Source organism: Mirounga leonina, unplaced genomic scaffold, assembly GCF_011800145.1.
Source record: "Mirounga leonina isolate KUSES-001 unplaced genomic scaffold, KU_Mleo_1.0 Mir_125, whole genome shotgun sequence".
Lineage (NCBI taxonomy): Eukaryota > Metazoa > Chordata > Mammalia > Carnivora > Phocidae > Mirounga > Mirounga leonina.
In genome coordinates, this window is record NW_023270305.1 from 67,903,590 (window position 1) to 67,922,071 (window position 18,482).

Sequence of the window (18,482 nt, forward strand, 5' to 3'; positions counted from 1 at the left end):
CTTCTCCCTCTGACCCTCCCCCCTCTCATGTGCTTGCTCTCTCTCATTCTCTCTCTCTCAAATAAATAAAATAAAATCTTAAAAAAAAAAAAAAAAAGAAGCATCCAATCTTAAAGCTAGTATTTGGATCAGGCAAGTACCAGTATATTCTGGATGAGAAATCTTGAATATTTGTCACCTATGGTGGGTGGGGCCTATAGTGTATGCTAAAATTCTGTTTGTTATTAAGTTTTAAAATGTCCGTTGGTCTCAAGAACAGTCTGTGGCCCACAGACTTTTCCTTGATTTTGCCTTTTCTTTTTTCCTCGGGTTGTCTCTGTTATTCCTGTTTCTGTCCTACATTATCTACTGTGCATTCTGAATTCCTTGAAAACATTTCCTCTGAAAGCCATAAAAAGGAATGGGTAAAATTTTATTCTGATCATCCTTTTTTTCTTAGTCTTTCCATGGTTTCTATTTGGAACCAGTGTTATTTTTTCATGGCTGTCAAAATTTGTTTTGGCAATATTTCATGGAAGCCACAAGTGAACATAAGATGTTGGTTGAATCATCCTGATAGCCCTTTGGGTCTTTGTATCTCCTATAAGATCTAAAATTTAAGTGTATCTAGGGACACCTGGGTGGCTCAATTGGTTGAGCATCTGCCTTTGGCTCGGGTCATGATCATGGAGTCCTGGGATCAAGTCCTGTGTCGGGCTCCTTGCTCAGCGAGGAGCCTGCTCCTCTCTCTGCCCGCCGCTCCCCCTGCTTGTGCATGTTGTCTCTCTCTCTGACAAATAAATAAATAAAATCTTTAAAAAAAATGTAAGTGTATCTAATAGGTATATAAAATACCTGTTCTTTGATTTGTTAATTGGTTTCAGGTGACTGGCTGTTGTTATTTATTTTTTTCTTAAAGTATCTGAGCCTGCCTAGCTCTTCATTCCCTCATCATCTGTTCATTCCCTTAGCCCATGTTACTGAACCTCTGCCATGAGCCAGTTTTCTTTTGTAGGTGCTGGTGACTCAGCAGTGAACAAAGTGTTGCATTCGTGGAGCTTACATTTCCTAATCCATTGAGTGCTTAAGGAATAAAAATGAAGTTCAATACAATACTAGGGCTGTAAATCATACTTAGAAAGCAGTATATTACCTAATGCATTTCAAAGTCAAATACAAAGCCTTTATCATATTCCTGAGCTATAGAAGATTTTTTTCTTTATTTTTAAGTACAGTTGACAATACAATATTGTATTAAAGATTGTTTTTGTTGTGGTGGTTTCTTACCTCTTAAAACCAAATTACCTGAAGTTTAGTGCTGTTTTTTCACATGATTGAGCACCATATTTGAGATTCTTAGATAACACTAAGAAAAGCAATGTAAAAGAAAGAAAAGCAATGTAAATGAGATGATGGTCTTTGTCTTGCGGAGAGTTTCTGTTGTGTTGTTTTGTACTGTCTTCAACCAATTTAAAATTTTGGCCATATTTTAAAAGCACGCTCAAGTGTCATGAAGACCTTAATAAGTAATTTTCACATTATCTACCCCATGAGTCCCTTCTAATAGAGCTGATTATCAAGTATTAAAAATTATAAAATTCGGGGCACCTGGGTGGCTCAGTCAGTTAAGCGTAGGACTCTTGATTTTGGGTCATGTCATGATCTCAGGGTCCTGAGATCAAGCCCTGTGTGGGGCTCCCCGCTGAGCATGGAGCCTGCTTAAGATTCTCTCTCTCCCTCTCCCTCTGCTCCTTCCCCCTCCCACCCCTGCTTGGCGAGCTCTCTCTCCAAAAAGAAAAAAAAAAAAAAATTATAAAATTGAGGGCAGATACTCCCAAGGGAAATCGCATGGGCTGCAGAACTGTGATTTATGCACTCCCTTCTCTCTCCCTCAGAGTCAGCAAGCCGCTTACAGACGATTCTGAGTGAGATTCAACCGCGAGATACTAATGATTACTTCACTCAAGCCAAAATACTCAAAGAACGTGATAGCTTTGATTTGGAGGACTTGAATGCCAGTGTGCCAAATATTGGTGCTTCAGCAGAGATCAAAGGTAGCATGTATAAAATCAACATTGTAGTATTGTAATTGGTGTTTCAGTGACATAATGTACAAAATGTTTTTTATATAGTAAATCAGGGTGCAGATGTTTGCAGAACATTTCTAGAAAATAAAGTCTTTGAGCTTATCAGTGATTTATTTTGGGGAATGTGTAAATGGTGCACCCCAGTGCAGTATATAAGGTGCTACAACAGAAAGCTTTGAGTGCTAACACCTGTCTTGGCAGCCAGGTGGTGCTCGGTCAACTTGGGTTTGGGCTGCAGTCGGCTTCTCCTAGTGATGTGGTTCACTGTGTGCAGTGAGGGTCCTTACAGTCAAGCAGCCTTTTAAGAGAAATCAACCTTATTACTCACTGAAGTGTGAGCTGCTCTGTTGTAGCAAGCCTCCAGAAGTTGTGTTCTACTGCTTGTCTTCTCATTAGTTATTTTATCATTTTCTGTAATTCTATAAAAAGTCATCAGCAGTAATCTTAGTGACCTATTACATATTCTGCATTCTCCACTAGATGGAGATATTGTCTTATAAAAATTTCTTTGTGATTTTTTTTTTTTTTAATTACACAGCATAACATCTAAGTATATGCTTATTGTAATAGTTTCTAGCAATACAGAGGTAAATTTGAATTAAAAACAACTTAAAGCCTGGGCGCCTGGGTGGCTCAGTTGGTTAAGCGACTGCCTTCGGCTCAGGTCATGATCCTGGAGTCCCTGGATGGAGTCCCGCATCGGGCTCCCTGCTCGGCAGGGAGTCTGCTTCTCCCTCTGACCCTCCCCCCTCTCATGTGCTCTCTCTCTCATTCTCTCTGTCAAATAAATAAATAAAATCTTTAAAAAAAAAAAAAAAACAACTTAAAGCCTTAATTAAAATTTCAATTCAGTGTTTACATTTTACCTTAAAAAAAAAAAAAAGAACAAAAAAAACCCCGGAATTAAAGTTCTTCATTGACTCCCCATCCCACTTATTCTCTTTTGAGTGTATGTGCTTTTAGATCTATTCTATAATATTGATGTGTATGTACATTTACTCTTTTAGTTTAGTGGGCTTTTAAAAAACACAAGTGGGTTGCTTTGTTAACTTGCCTTTTAAATTGTCTTGGATTTTTTTTTTTAATGTTAATACTAAAATTCTAAAAGCTAGAAAAAGAGAGTAAGCATAATTGGTGTTTATTGGCTGTGGAATTTAAATGTATTCTGAAAGAGAATTTATATTTTCCTTTGATTTTAACAGTTTTATCCTGCCCCTCTACTGATATAACAGCTACCTCACCAAGATGAATAATGAAATATATTTATTATAGTCGTAATTTATGGAGGACTTAGAGGCAGAAAGAGTTTATTTCACTAATGTCTGAAAGTTAGACTTAGTTTTTGAAACGGTATTGTGTTTTATTTTAAAATTTATTTTGAAAATAGTATATTAAAAAAATACTTAGCATGATTCTTACTTAGAGCACATGCTCAACAAATGTTACTTGTTTTATCATGAATATAAATATTACAATTGGTTTGTTCAAGCAGATTGTTCTTGGGGAAATTATGAATAATCTTATTCTAAGAAACCTGGGAGGTGAGTAATCAATTGTCTAGTGTTGCAATCGATTTTTTTTTTTTTTTAAGGTAAAGAAAGAAAAACATGTGATGTAACTGCTCAGATGGTGCTGGTATGTTGTTGGCGAAGTATGAAGGAGGTCGCTTTACTTTTAGGCACACTGTGCCAGCTTCTTCCCATGCAGTCCATGCCAGAATCTTCCAATGGCTTACTGACAGTGGAGCAGGTAGGGGAGCTGTTTATTCCACCTGGTATAATTTCTGATCATGTGACTCAACTCAAACAAACATGAGTTTTGAATTTTTCTTGAATAAAATCCTACAGATGTCAACTGAAGGAAATTCACGGTAGTATAGAAATTAGACCTTGCACTACATTTCAAAACTATGGCACTTTTAGAAATAGTTTTATTTTTCTAAGTTATAAATAACTGTAGATTTTACCTTCTAACTTCAACATTGTCATTTTAATTTTTATTTTTCCATTTAACACCTATACATTTAAATGAAATTGTTTAGTAAAACTCCACAAACTGGGGTGCCTGGGTGGCTCAGTCATTAAACGTCTGCCTTCGGTTCAGGTCGTGATCCCAGGGTCCTGGGATCGAGCCCCACATCGGGCTCCCTGCTCGGCGGGAAGCCTGCTTCTCCCTCTCCCACTCTCCCTGCCTGTGTTCCCTCTCTCGCTGTGTCTCTTATCAAATAAATAAATAAAATATTTAAAAAAAACAAACAAACTCCACAAACCTTTTAAACTTCGTGAAGGAAAAAAAGTAATATATTGGTTGATTATGGATCTCTTGTTTCCCACTACATTGATAATAAAGTTGTAGTCCCTTTGGTTTTTTGGCTGACTTTTATTTTAAGACCACAAAGTCCATTCGCCATCTGGGACTGTTCAAGTGACTTGAGTGCAGTGTTTACAAGAAATTAGCTTACCGCAAGCATTTCATTTGGAAATATTTTAGATTTATTAGATTTCTGTTTTTAATTGATTCCCTCTTCCTTTCCATATGGTTTCAACAATCTCTTTCCCACCATTTTCCAGCAAAGATCTATAACACATACTTTCATTTTTAACCTTTTTCAAATAAAGATAATTTTTCCCCAAGGGTGTTACAACATTTAAGAACAAAACAAATATTGTAGTACGCTAAATGCTGATTATTTCTATAATAACCATGTGACTAGTTCCATGGAAATAATGCTAATATTTTTATTCTCACACTCTGTGGCCATGTGCTTGCATCTGGTTAACAGCTGGGCCTGTGATACTGCAAGGCCCTGAGATGGAGACCAGCTGAGGGGAACAGTACACTGCCCAGCATCATTGTGTTCCTTACTCTCTTCCAAATCAAATAGGCGTCAGTGTTCTAGAGTTACTTGCAGTCATTGCTGGTGACCAGCTGGAGTGCCAATGCCAACATCTTTGCTGAGGAACCCAGCTATGATTAATGATTACTTCACTGATGTTCACCGTCTTACTAAGAAGTAAACATGTGCTAGAGTCTCTTCACTGTTCAACTCCTCTTTTCAAGGACAAGTTAAAACATCTAGTTTTGGGGGATTTGTTGGATAGTGTTTAAAAAAAAATTTCAGGGAAACAGATTTTGCTTTTACTGTAGTTGAGAAAGACCTGAAAGCTTCCTGTGAAAACCATCTGGCCTTGACATCTTTTCCATAGCACCCAAATCTTTTGAATTTAATTTATGTGGGAGAACCATGTTGGAATTGAGAATTTATATAAAATAAAAGAGATGTTTGTAAAAAAACCCAAAAAACAACAGCAACAATAACAGAGAGGCTCTTATAAACTGTTTTCTTGAATAAAAAATGAGTCTTGCTTTTCTGTGAAATATTAATTTCTATTCTAGTGAGATTCAGTCATTTTTCCATGTCGCTGTTCATGTGGTGATATCACATTTTGGGTTTGAGAAGAAATTAACTCCTGAATGAGCAATCAAGAATGTCTGGGGTAACGCTGTTCCAACCTGGAAACCCTGCCACTTGTGGAAGACTTTATTCTTGATCCTGGTGTCTTTAACTAGAAGAAATGCCTCAGTTTAGGAACATTTAGTCAATGAAAATCAAAGTCATCAAGAAATTAGCGTTATTCATATTGCTAGAGGATTCCTACTTTTATTTATTTTTTATTTATTTTTAAAGATTTTATTTATTTATCTGACAGAGAGAGACACAGCAAGAGAGGGAACACAAGCAGGGGGAGTGGGAGAGGGAGAAGCAGGCTTCCTGCCGAGCAGGGATCCCGATGCGGGGCTCGATCCCAAGACCCTGGGACCATGACCTGAGCTGAAGGCAAACACTTAACGACTGAGCCACCCAGGAGCCCCAAGGATTCCTACTTTTAAACAAAACTTTTCTCCGTGAAATTCTTCTAAATTAAAAATACAACCATGTACTTAAAACTTTTGAGAGTTAAAAATATGTACATGATAGAGAAGAAGGTAATTTCCATTGGAGTGGGTGGGCCATGCCTAAGGTCCACCTTCCTTCCAAGGACACAGTCACTATTACAACACAACATCTTTTGTGCACCTATCAGCAAAACTAAGAATTTAAGAGTCAGTACCTTAGGTGAGGGTGACTATAACAGATGTGCACAGACAGAGGCAGCGAAGTGACTTGTAGGCAGGAGTCACTTTGGGGGAGAATCTGGGACTTGGATTTCTTATTCTCAAGAGTAATAATAACAACAGTGCTCTGCTTTTCTCTTAATGGGTGAAGGAGGCCGTTCCATACAACCTAAAATATTGACACTCAACCCAGTGTATCTTTTACTCTCCATTTGCCCTTTACTCTTGAAAAAGCAGGATGATTCTAATTTAAAATTTGATGTCTCAAATGCAGACAACAGGGAGGATTTCTTTTGTAGCCCGGCGCCTTTAATCCCATCCTAGTTTTAGGGCCATTTGTTGAAGGGGTGACCCCTGAAATCCTGCATACATGAGGGTGGTTTCTAACCAGCTGGCAGGCAGTGAGATCATTTTGAAGATTACAGTTTGCTGCGGAATGAGAAGGACTGGTTCCCGTTTGCTGTATTCACAGACTATTAGAGCTGGAAGGGTCACAGGGATGATAGGATCCAGCCCTCTTGTACAAGGGTGTTACCTGGTTTGCCCAAGATCACAAAGCTGGCTTGTGGCAGTTGCGGGAGGGGAACCCAGTTCTCCTTTCCAGCCTGCGTTCAGACACAGCACAGTGCTGCCTTTGTTCTGAACTGCTCATTTAACTTTTCTTTAAATTTAATCTTCCCTACTTCCCCTACCCAACCAGACTTTTACAAGCAACAGGACAGTAAGGCAACTTGCTACTGAGCTTTTTAGCAAATGATTCATCTCCCTAAATCACTTCTTGCAAAGCAGTGTGTCCTCCACGGCTTCAGCAAGAGGAAAATGTGTTCATTCAGAGGCAAGTCTGACTTTCCTCCTGCAAGGTAATCACCTAATGAAAGGTTCTTTCATAATGTCCCTGTACAAGAAGCAGAGATAAAACCAACTTTGAGGGATGTAAGTCGAGACCCTTAAAGAGTGGGCAGTACGCGCAACCTTATCTCATAACTTCCGGGCTGGTGTGTGTCTAGGCTTCAAGCTGGATATTTTGCTGATGTAGAGCTTTTGCTTGATACATTTTGTTGGTCCTCTTTACAAGGGATATTGGATACCCAGTGCCTGCTTATTTTTTTTAAACAACTTCCTCTATCTGGAGTATCAATTCATATATTTATATATTTCCTCTAGTATTCCTAAAAAGCTTTGGGGTAGATTTTTCATACCTGCTTTCCTTTCCTGGTAATTATCGCCACAGAAATCGCTGAACAAAAATAATTACCAACAATTAAATTAGCTATTTTTAAAAATTCCTACTGTAGATTCTGTTGTAATTTTTAGGATGTACATGGCTAAATGGGTTTACACATTTTTCTCAGTGTCTTTTGTTACTGTGTTAGGTTTTCTGTAATGGACAACAGGGGATATATGTTTATTAGCATCTGTAAGTCTTAAAGAAATTGCCTTTTGTGTTTTGCCAGAGTTTATTTTTTAGAAATTATGAGTAACTATTCATTGAATTGTACTGAATGCAGTTTACTATTTTTAAGCTATGAAATGGAATTAAACATATCTTTTAGTCACCTATTTATTGACTGCCGTACTACAAGGGTGTTGTGGGAACATAAAGAAATGTAATATGTGGTTCTCTGACCTCGAAGGGCTTAGAAATGTAATAAGGGATGCAAGACAAATTCATTTTTAAAAGTTAGACTAAAGGACACCAGTTAAAAGGGCACATGGTTAAGAATTTGCTAGAAAGCAAAGAATAAACTGCTGGTAAGAAGATATCTAAATACCAGAAAACTATTTTTTTTTTTAAAGATTTTATTTATTTATTTGAGAGAGAGAGAATGAGAGAGAGAGCGAGTACATGAGAGGGGGGAGGGTCAGGGGGAGAAGCAGACTCCCTGCCGAGCAGGGAGCCCGATGCGGGACTCGATCCTGGGACTCCAGGATCATGACCTGAGCCAAAGGCAGTCGCTTAACCAACTGAGCCACCCAGGCGCCCAAAAACTGTTTTTTTGAAAGATTTTATTTACTTGAGAGAGAGAGAGTGCACACGCGTGCACAAGCATGAGCGGGAGGTGGGTAGGGAGGAAGAGGGAGAAGCAGACTCCCCATTGAGCAGGGAGCCCAATGTGGGGCTCGATCCCAGGACCCTGGGATCATGACCTGAGCCGAAGGCAGATGCTTAACCGACTGAGCCACCCAGGGCCCCTAAATACCAGAAAACTATTATCTTTGTTGTTATTATGTAGGGGAGCAATGTTTGGGCTTTGAAGAATCCCCACTGTTAGTAAGAAATCTCTATAGTAGAGAATGTACAGTTTAAAACATTAATTATCTTACTGTCATCTAAACTTTTATAAACTGTTCTATTTAACCAAAGTGGAATTAATGACATTCCTAAGGTTATACGAGGTAGCTGTGTCCTAAAGTCAAAATTAAAATTAAGGGATTAAGTCTCAATACTTGATGATACAAAATAAAAACAAAAACAGACATTTACTGTTTGCTAGTCTGCCAGGTGCTCTGCTACATGCTTGTATGTGTAATCTGACTTATTTCTCAGAATAATCCTATGAAGTAGGTTCTAGTTTTAGCCCCATTTCACAGGTGAAGGAACTGGCTTAATTAGCTTATATTAGTAAGGAGGCTGAGTAGGGTTCCTGAACTCAGCCCTCCTGGCTCCAGAGTATCACAGCTTAACCACTGCATATGCTTTTGTAGAAACGTTCCACCAATACTTAAATCCTCTTGGGTTTATCTACTTTAGAATGAGTGGAATTAGCCTTGATTTTTCAGCTGTATTTCTATCGATAAATGACAAATTTTTAAAAATGTATTTAAATTTGCCCTTTGTGGGTTTTAGGCTCTAGATGAGCATTTAACTCCCCTAATTTGTCCACTGGTGAGTTATAGATGCCTAAAGACATGGCATGTAGCTATTTTCCCCTATGGAAATTTATACCCTGTAAATCTAGAAAGCATGTTAATTGGCCTGTAGAAATGGGTTTTATGAAAATTTAGAACCAGGATCTGCTAAATTTAAAAAGTTAGTGACTAGAATTTAATTTTAAGAATAAAAATCAGGGGTGCCTGGGTGGCTCAGTCATTAAGTGTCTGCCTTCGGCTCAGGTCATGATCCCGGGATCCCAGGATCGAGCCCCGCATCGGGCTCCCTGATCCGCAGGAAGCCTGCTTCTCCCTCTCCACTCCCCCTGCTTGTGTTCCCTCTCTCACTGTGTCTCTCTCTGTCAAATGAATAAATAAAAATCTTTAATTAAAAAAAAAAGAATAGAAATCAGTGCCCCCCCTTTTTTTTTACCTTTTTACCTTTATTCCCTTTTAAAAATCTTGAGATGTATGTTATTCATTAAGAAAATATTTTGTGAAGACATCATCCATGTTTTTGTGAACTTTAGATAGGACTTTAGTAGCATCTAATAAAAAGGCAATTGGTTCAGAGCTTTCAGAGGACTTCTGCATTTTAAAAATAAATTTAAAAATCCTATTTCTGGGGGCACCTGGGTGATCAGTCAACTGAGCCTTTGGCTTGGGTCGTGATCTCAGAGTCCTGGGATCAAACCCAGCATCGAGCTCCCTGCCTCAGCAGGGAGTCTGCTTCTCCCTCTCCCTCTGCACGCCCCCCCCGCCCCCTGTGCTCACTCGCTCGCTCTCTCAAATAAAAAAAAAATCTTTAAAAAAAATTCTATTTCTGGTTCTGACTGTTGTCATTAATTTTCTAAGTTGTTTGGGTCAGATCTGTTTCTTGTAGCCTGATTATCCAATGGGAGGTGTCAGCATGGCCTTTTTCCCTGTCCAGCTGCCACACTGCCCTGCTGACTCCTCCTACCCTTGGTAATGGGGTCCATGTCCAACTTGCAACCCTGTCTTCCACTCTTTACTAGTATGAAACCTTAAGGTCATTCAGCCAGGTCTGCTAACCTTCACTTACATATTCTGTGTTCATTCATATAGAAAGATCCAGTAGTGTCTGGGAGGTAGCAGGGACTTAATAAATGCTCATTCCTCCTAGCCACCCAGCCTCTTCCCATGTTCGTTACCCTCTTCCATTTTGGTCCACCCAAGTATATCCAGTTCAAGGTCTAACCATGAAGCTTCTTGTAATAATTTATTCTAGGGCAGAAGGATCTTTCATTTCTTCGAGCTGTTAGGCATCTGATGGGTACCATTCAGCATATTGGTTTTGCCTGAACTGAAAGCCTCTTGAGGACAGATGTCCTGTTTTGTTCCTCCCTGTCTACCCTAGCACTAAGCTGCTAAGCATTTGGCTGGGTGCTAAAGAAATATTTACTGATTGTCAGACACTGTATACTCTCTTCAAAGGCAAGAATTCATAGTATTACCTAGGTGAGTTTGTTGGGAGATTATGTTCAGAATGAAATGAGGGAAAACTGTCTACTTCTCACTTGTATTCTTAGAACCTCATTCTGTTTCCTAAGGCCAGGATTACCTAAAATTGAGGTCCATCCTTGAGAAGACCCATGTACTGGTCACACTTCTGAGATCTTTGATTTTATTATATGCTTTTTGGTTTAGGTTCCTTTAAACAGGATAAAGGAAGCTGAACATCAGATCTTTGCTTAAGAACTAGATGGTGAACTGTTTTAAGTTCACAGAGAAGCACTTTAACAGTTAACATTTGTGTTTTCCTGAAGTATGTTTTACTATCTGTAACATTTTAGAAAAAAAAAATTAAGGAAGTTAGACCCCATCTTTATGACTTGCTGTTTTTATTTTCTGTGCTTAAAATACCTATTCTTAGAAATCTTCTTTTATTTCTCTAATAATAGAAATGATACTCATAACAAGTTAGCTGAGTGAAGTTCTGGTCCCCACTTTGTAGGATTATTGAGTTTTAGATCTATCTTGGGGGTTAAATTCAGATTAAAGGCTTGATAATTCTGGTCAAAATACGCTCTGAAATTACTGTATTGAAGAGAAAATGATAAAGCTTACCCTGACGGTGGTTTTGATAGCTAGTTGTATGTGACTCTTAAAAAATATTAAAAATTAGGAGTATTGTAAGATCTTTACCTGAAAACTTTAGCTGAAGAACATGACGTGTCACTCTTGGGTTATTAAAGTGTTAGAATTTAAAAAATCCTATTATATACTCCTTTTCTGGTTCTTTGTTGTTTTATATCTGTTTTATGTCTGTTTCTTATTTCTCTAAGTGTATCACTTGTTACCTCTCTATAATCAGATATATTTTGAGTATGGAGTACGTCTTTACTTTTCCTCTATTTGGAAACCCAGAACTGAATTGGATTATAGATTATGGGCCTGTTCTGCACTTTTAGTTTTATTAACTTAATATACAATCTTTGAGGCAAGTACTATTGTTATACCCAGTTTATAGATGAGGAGACTGAGACACTTGCTCACGGTCAAACGTTTACACCTTGTACTGTTTATTATCTCTCATGTGTGCAGGGCACTAACCTAGTCACTGTGCTGAGGTAGAAGGTGTTTTAGGTAAGCATATCTGAGCTATCTTGGGATAGCTTGCCTTTCCACCGTACTGTGACCTGCTGGGGAGACTTGGATCAAGAGAGCCAATTACAGCTTTGGTCCTGAGCTTTATACAAAATTTGGATTTTCTAAAGTCGATAACCACCAAATCTTCCTGGTATAAAAGTACAGTTAGCCCAGTTTACCAGTTAATTCTGTACAAAACCTCATCAACAACTAATTGTTAGTCTTGCCTTCCTTAAAATATATTATCATATTTGTTATTTGTCTAAACTTGCATGCAGAAAGGCAATATGTAGGAAAGTGATCAGGTAGCATTGTGGAAAATTCCATGGTTCTGACTCAGCGTGAAGCCTGTCAATTTTCAATTTTCAGGACTCCCTTTGCACAAGTCTTGCATTGCCACTAATTGTTTATCTCTAAACGGTAATTATTGGGAGTTACTGTCCAGTGGACTGGAGTTTCAGTTTGGGAAGGTGAAAAAGTTCTGTAGATGGGTGGTGCTGATGGTTACACAACAATATGAATAGACGGAGTGCCATGGAACTGTATACATTAAAAACAGTAAATTTTAGGGGCTCCTGGGTGGCTCAGTCGGTTAAGTGTCTGCCCTTGGCTCAGGTCATAATCCCAGGGTCCTGGGATCGAGCCCTGCATCGGGCTCCCTGGTCAGCGGGGCATCTGCTTCTCCTTCTCCCTCTGCTCCTCCCTGACTCGTGCTCTCTCTCTCTCAAATAAATAAATAAAATCTTTTTTAAAAATGTTGAATTTATTTTATGTCTATTTTAACCACAGTAGAAAAGAGATTTGTGAACCGAAAAAGCTAATTATTTCACCCAGGCTTAGGCGTGTAAGGCTTGTCACTTTGTGTGACTTGCTGTTGGTGTTGAGTGGTACAAGCTAACAGAACACAGCGAGGTTTGTGAAGCTGGTGTAGGGAGGCAGTTCTAGCCTAGCAGTTACAGATGACGACTGGAGCCAGACTGCCTGCGTTTATGTCCTGGTTCTGCTACTCACTTGCTGTGTTACCTTGAATAAGTTACTTGGCCTTTCTGGGCCTCGTCCCTATTGAACAGTAGAGATGATAGTAGAACTTATTTCATGGAATTTACCGTGAGGATTAAATGTGATATTACAAAAACACTTAAAATACTACCTGTCACAAAGTCAGTGCTAAACGGATAAAGATCTAGTTCTGAGTTCTCAATGGTTATTACTGACATAAATGTATCTGTAACTGTAGCTAAGCGTAAATCACACATTTATTTTTTATTTTGTTTTAAAGGTAAAAGAAATAGGAGATTACTTTAAACAACACCTCTTACAGTCCAGGCACAGAGGAGCGTTTGAACTGGCTTACACTGGATTTGTGAAACTTACTGAAATACTAAACAGGTAAACAAAACAAATATCCTTTTGTGTACATTTTTAAAAGACTAAATGCACAAACCATGTGCTCGAAGTAAAATTTACTTGTGTCTTTTGATGTTTAAAAGAATAAGACTTAGTTGGCTTCAAACTCTTGGAAGAAATTGTTTTCTTAGGTTTCGTTGTATGAGTTACTGCAGATGATTGAGTGACATGTCCAAACCAAGTTGTTCTCCCATTGAAAGGTGATTTGAAGCAAACTCAAAGATTTTGCTAAAAATAGCTTTGAAGTTACCATTTCTTTTCATTGAATGAAATGACTGTTTTGTCTGTTTGAAAATTACTTGGCATTTGGAATAAAATAAGCCTTCCAGTTTTTTGGATTTGTGTATATTACAGAGAAACACTTAAGGATTTTGTGTTTTTCTTCATAATTTTATTATAGAAAAATTTTAAAGAACAGTAAATGACCAAAAAGTATCAAAGATTTTTCCCCTTTACCTGGAAAAATACTTAGGTAGATTTCATATATTTAGCCAAATGTATTTTTTTGACATTATAGGTGCTGATAATTTCATTCATTCATATAATAGATTTCCTCCAAAGAGCTTGTGAGGAAACCTTAAATTACTTAATGACTAAGTGTTCATGGCAAGTGTTCTCTAAATAAAAGGTAGTATTTTCCAGGAAAACATTTCCATTGCCTGGAAACTTTTTGAAATGAAGCAGAGTTCTGCCAGTCTGGAGCCTCAGCAAACATTTTATTTTGGGCTGGTAAGACATCTACTCCTTGAATATTTTTGAAACACTTTTTTCACACTCCTGGTAAAAACATTTATAGAACATTTTGCAGTTATGGGCTGCACAGAGTATCTTTAAATGATACATTATAAAATGTTCCTGACATTAAAATGCTGATCTTGAAAATATTTTATTATCTTTTCAAGTCTCTCTTTCCAGTGTAGACATGACTTAGGGATTTTTTTTTCTCATAACACAACACACTTTACTCCCTTCAAATCAGTCATCAAATATATATTGAACATTAGTTGTGTGCTTAGTACTGTGTTTGGATTGGAGTTTATAGTACTTCTTTATAAGACAAGGGTCCTGTTCTTAAAGAGCTTATTGTTTAGTGTAGGAAATAAGCAGGGATGAAATTCAAAATATTTAACAGATGGTATGTCATGAGTACTGACTGGTCAGAACAGACACTGGCTGTAAGTGCTCAACATGGCTGTATGTATGGATGTGTATTAGCTGAATACCAGCCTGGAAGGTGAGACCAACACACTTGAGCAACTTAAACAATCCAATGTAATTGTCAAGTTTTGGGTGAAATTTACAAATTCTGTAGGAATAATGGAGAGAAAGCAACAGAGATAGGCTGGTAGGACTTAATGGAGAGGAGGTGGTATTTATGCTAATGCATGAGCAAGGTTTAACTAGATAGGAGAAAGGAGGAAACTTTGTGAGCAGATGTCCAGAGGCTAGAATCAGCATGGTATATTGTTAGGTAAGTAAATAAGTAATCCATATTGTAGTAATGGTGGTGGTAATGGTGGTGATGGTGGTGGTATTAGTAGGCAATACCAAACAACTGGATAGATTGAGACCAAATTAAGGATATTTAGAAAGTAGGTTTGCTGTAGTGGGCATGGAGAAAGCCATTGAACATTTTGATCTGAGATAGATGATAGGATGCATTGTAGAACAGAGAAATAGCAGTGAACTTTGACATAGCCTCTTAGTTCTATTTATATCCACTCTATTTGTTGGCAGTGAGATTATACAAAAGTTAATCTCCTTAACTCTGATCTCTTCATCCCTAAAGTAAGGAAAAGAATATTTGCCCAGATCTCTGGCTGTTGTTGTATAGATCAAGTTTTCATTATAAAACTTTCTACAAATGGAAAACATCAACGAGACTGGTGTTGATTGTAGTGTTGGTATGCAAAAGAGGTTTTCCGGTTGGAACTATTAGGTTAGATAGATTGTAATGGCAGATTATAGTGAGGAGGGCCTGGAATCAGTTATAATGATCTAGATCTAAGGTGATGAGAGCTTCTTCCTCTGTGATGTTGGCCCTGGGAATGGAGGGAAAGAAGTGGCATGTCAGTTAACATTCAGCCCCACAGAGTAACAACTCTACTTACAACGTATTGAATGCTTAGAAGGAAGCTCTGGATTTTATTATATTTACATAATATATTTATATAATATATTTCATGATTTTATGTGTCGAGATTTAGGGCAAGGCTCAGCTGGGTGATTCTTCTCAGTGTATTTACTAAGTACAGTTGGTGGCATTGAGCTGACAGATGAACTGGTCGAGAGGATCCAGGAGGCTTTATTCATATTATCGCAACTTAGTGGGATAGCTGGAAGATTGGGCCAGGTTGGGACTACATGTTGTCTCTTAGCCTGGCAGTCTTAAGGTAGTTGGCATTCATGTATGGCAGCTGGCTTCCACCAGAAAGAGTTCTGAGAGAACCAGGCAGGAGCTTCATGGTCTTTTCTTTTTCTTTCCTTCCTTCCTCCCTTCCTTCCTTCCTTCCTCATGGTCTTTTCTGACCTAGCCTCCGAAGTCTCATAGCATTGCCTCAGTCACATTCTTCTGGTTATAAGTGAGTCATAAGGCTACTCCAGATTCAAGGAGAGAGGAATTAGACTCCATTACGTGTTTGATGGTGAAGTGGTAAGGTCATGCTGTAGAAATACATGTGGGATGGGAGATACTGTGGTGGCCATCTTTGAAAAATGCGATCTGCCACATGAACCAACTGAATGTGAGTGATGAAGGGCACCAGGGAGTCCATGATTGTTCCTGTGGTTTAATTCTTGGTGACCAGAACAATGGGATTAATGTTAACAGAGGCCGGGAAACTGAAAGTTTGATAAAGGTGAATAATTTGTTTTGTATGTGTTGTGTGTGAGATGATGATGGCATATCCTGGTGGAAATATATAAGTCAGAACTTGGAGATAGGGGATTAGGTTTGGGAGATATAACAGAAACAGAGATGTAGGTTTAGGAGTTGTCATCATAACCATTGTAGTTAGTAGGATTGCAGTCTTCAGGGGATAGCGTAAAAGGCGAAAAGGACCGAGGACCAAGGACAGAGGCTTTTGAACAGCTGTAGTGGGTGGTTGAACGCTACAGTTGAAGGCATTCAAGTAAATGAAACAGCGAGACTAGGCAAGGCCCAGTGTCTGGTATCTCAGCCACTCCTAATCTGCTTTAAAAATCTCATGGTTGTCACTGTTGGCTTTTAACCAACCTGTTATGAGTTCTCAACTGTTGCTTCCAAACCAAGTGGTTCTTGGTCCCTTTGGAGACGTTTCAGATCTGTGGAACAGAATGTTTTGCAGAGAACATCTTTACAATGTGTGTGGCTTCCTTTTGTTTGGTTTTTATTTTTAAAAGAAAATGTGTTTCTTTTGGATCCTTTGGAAAGCTTGTTATAAGCTCTTAAGTTATGAAAAAGTTATTTTTCATACAACTTTTTAAAAAGTTTGCAGAAAGAAATCTGGGCTTTCATGAAAATCCACTGAAATGGAGGCCAAGTGCTGGCCACCTCTTGAACTACAGCTGTGTTAAGGAAGGAAGCACTTAAAGAGATTAATGGATAAATAACTGAAGAGTTAAACATGAGCCACATTGTTTGTATTGGTTTTTAATAAGATTATTCAAAATGTCTTCAAATGTAAACTGACTTCGCTATTAAACAATCATCTAAGAAGAAATAGGAATGGGAGATGCTATTCTTTTTTTCTGGGAATTTTTTGAAAGTGACACTTGCACACATACACAATAGTATGTTGAATTAATTTTCTAAAATATGATTTTCTTATGTGGTGCTTTCTGTTTAGAATTGGATGAAACATGCATACTCTCTTCAAAAAACATAAGTACGTGCCTAAGCATTTGATTGGAATGGTTAGGTGCATGCAAGTCATTACTCTAAACTCAAGTTTCTGATGAAATTTACATTTGCTTGTTTACCCTTTATAACCTTAGTATTTTAAGTTGTTCTTTCAGTGAAAATGAACAGAATCTTAAAGTAGGGTGTTAGGCCAGGGACTGTAGCTTTCATTTGTACAACCATGAATTAATCTTAACCATAAGGGGACTAAATTGTTGACTACAATTCTAAATGTAGAAGGGAGATTCGTGAATACTTAATATTGTCTTATTCTGCATATATTTGAATTGTTCTGCCTATTGAGATATACCTTAACCTACAACTATTTATTGCAATAATTACAGTCATTCTCAATTATTGGCCTGAAAAAAATGAACTGCTGACATTTAGCAGTTTTTGTCATAAAATGCTAGTGCTAACTCATGGACGTCAACAATGATGGTAGACAGAAGTAATTTAAATAAGTATTTAAAATTTCATCAGTTAATTACAGCTACTACAATATAAATTCAATAGAAGACTTCTTATGAACAATTGAATTATAATAATGAAAAAATAATTTCCTCTACTTTACTGGAGAATGAAAGACCAAGTCTCTAAAGAGTATGCGATTGAGCAAGAAATAAGTGTAGAATGTAATGTATGAGATTTGGGGAAAAAGTCATTCAACTGTTAAGAAAATAAAATACAATCTTGTCTAAACCTTTATTCACATCTGCTTTGGCAAATGTGTCTAAATAAGACACTTTTTTATTTCTGAGTGTCCTATGAATTTTATTTAAAACATTAATAATTAAATAAAGAATAACTAAGTGATAATCCACTCTGGGAAGCCATATTTTTTCTTTATATAAAGAGGAAATCCTTTTGATTTCCCAGTTCTGTAGCAGATTGAAAGGATTTGTGGAAAATTAGGATGTTTTAATATTTAAATTCTAAATCTTGGTGTCGTTGGTTTTTGGCCCCTGAATTTTTATTTTTAAGCCCACTTCATAGTTGAGTCAGGTATTACCTTCTTTCTGGAACTTCAAATACTTGTTTTTAAAGTTCTCATAGTAATACTGAGTCATTTAGACGTAATAACAGAGGACTCTTATTCTCAGTGAGTAACCTCTATCTCAGCTCTGTTAGTAAAGTCCCAAAGTTTTCAATATTAATTTTTCTCCTTGATCACAGGGAATGGTTATATTAAATATTAAGAGAACCAACAATCTAATCTGCCCTTCTAACCACTTTTTTTAATCCACTGTATCTTGCCCTTTCCCTGTGGCCTTCTTATTGGTAATTCAATTTAGATTTGGTCATTGTTGTTACTGCCTGTGCCTGCAGCTTAGGCTTCAAAATAGCCCCCTGATGTTTTACCCGGCAGTAAACCTTAACAATATTTGATGGTGGTGAGGGAGGTTAAGATGACTTCTGTTGATATGTAGCTTTCTCACTGGATCTCATTTGGGCAAGTCATTTTTCAGGCTTAAAATTTCTCCATGCTTCAGGGTTATGTTACCTTTTTAAAACGTGCATGCACATGCACA

General features: G+C 37.7%; 1 protein-coding gene across 11 annotated transcripts in view; it reads left to right on the forward strand.

Moving 5' to 3' along the window:
* The window catches only part of THADA (THADA armadillo repeat containing), a 323,874-nt gene that overhangs the window by 44,753 nt on the left and 260,639 nt on the right, over window positions 1-18,482 (forward strand). For 9 of the 11 annotated variants that reach the window (XM_035001673.1, XM_035001675.1, XM_035001677.1 and 6 more), the window contains 3 exons: window positions 1,875-2,036; window positions 3,658-3,815; window positions 12,943-13,052. In XM_035001673.1, the coding sequence (XP_034857564.1) occupies window positions 1,875-2,036; window positions 3,658-3,815; window positions 12,943-13,052 (430 nt within the window). The remainder of the gene's footprint in view (window positions 1-1,874; window positions 2,037-3,657; window positions 3,816-12,942; window positions 13,053-18,482) is intronic. The other 2 variants (XM_035001674.1, XM_035001676.1) reach the window with 1 other exon arrangement.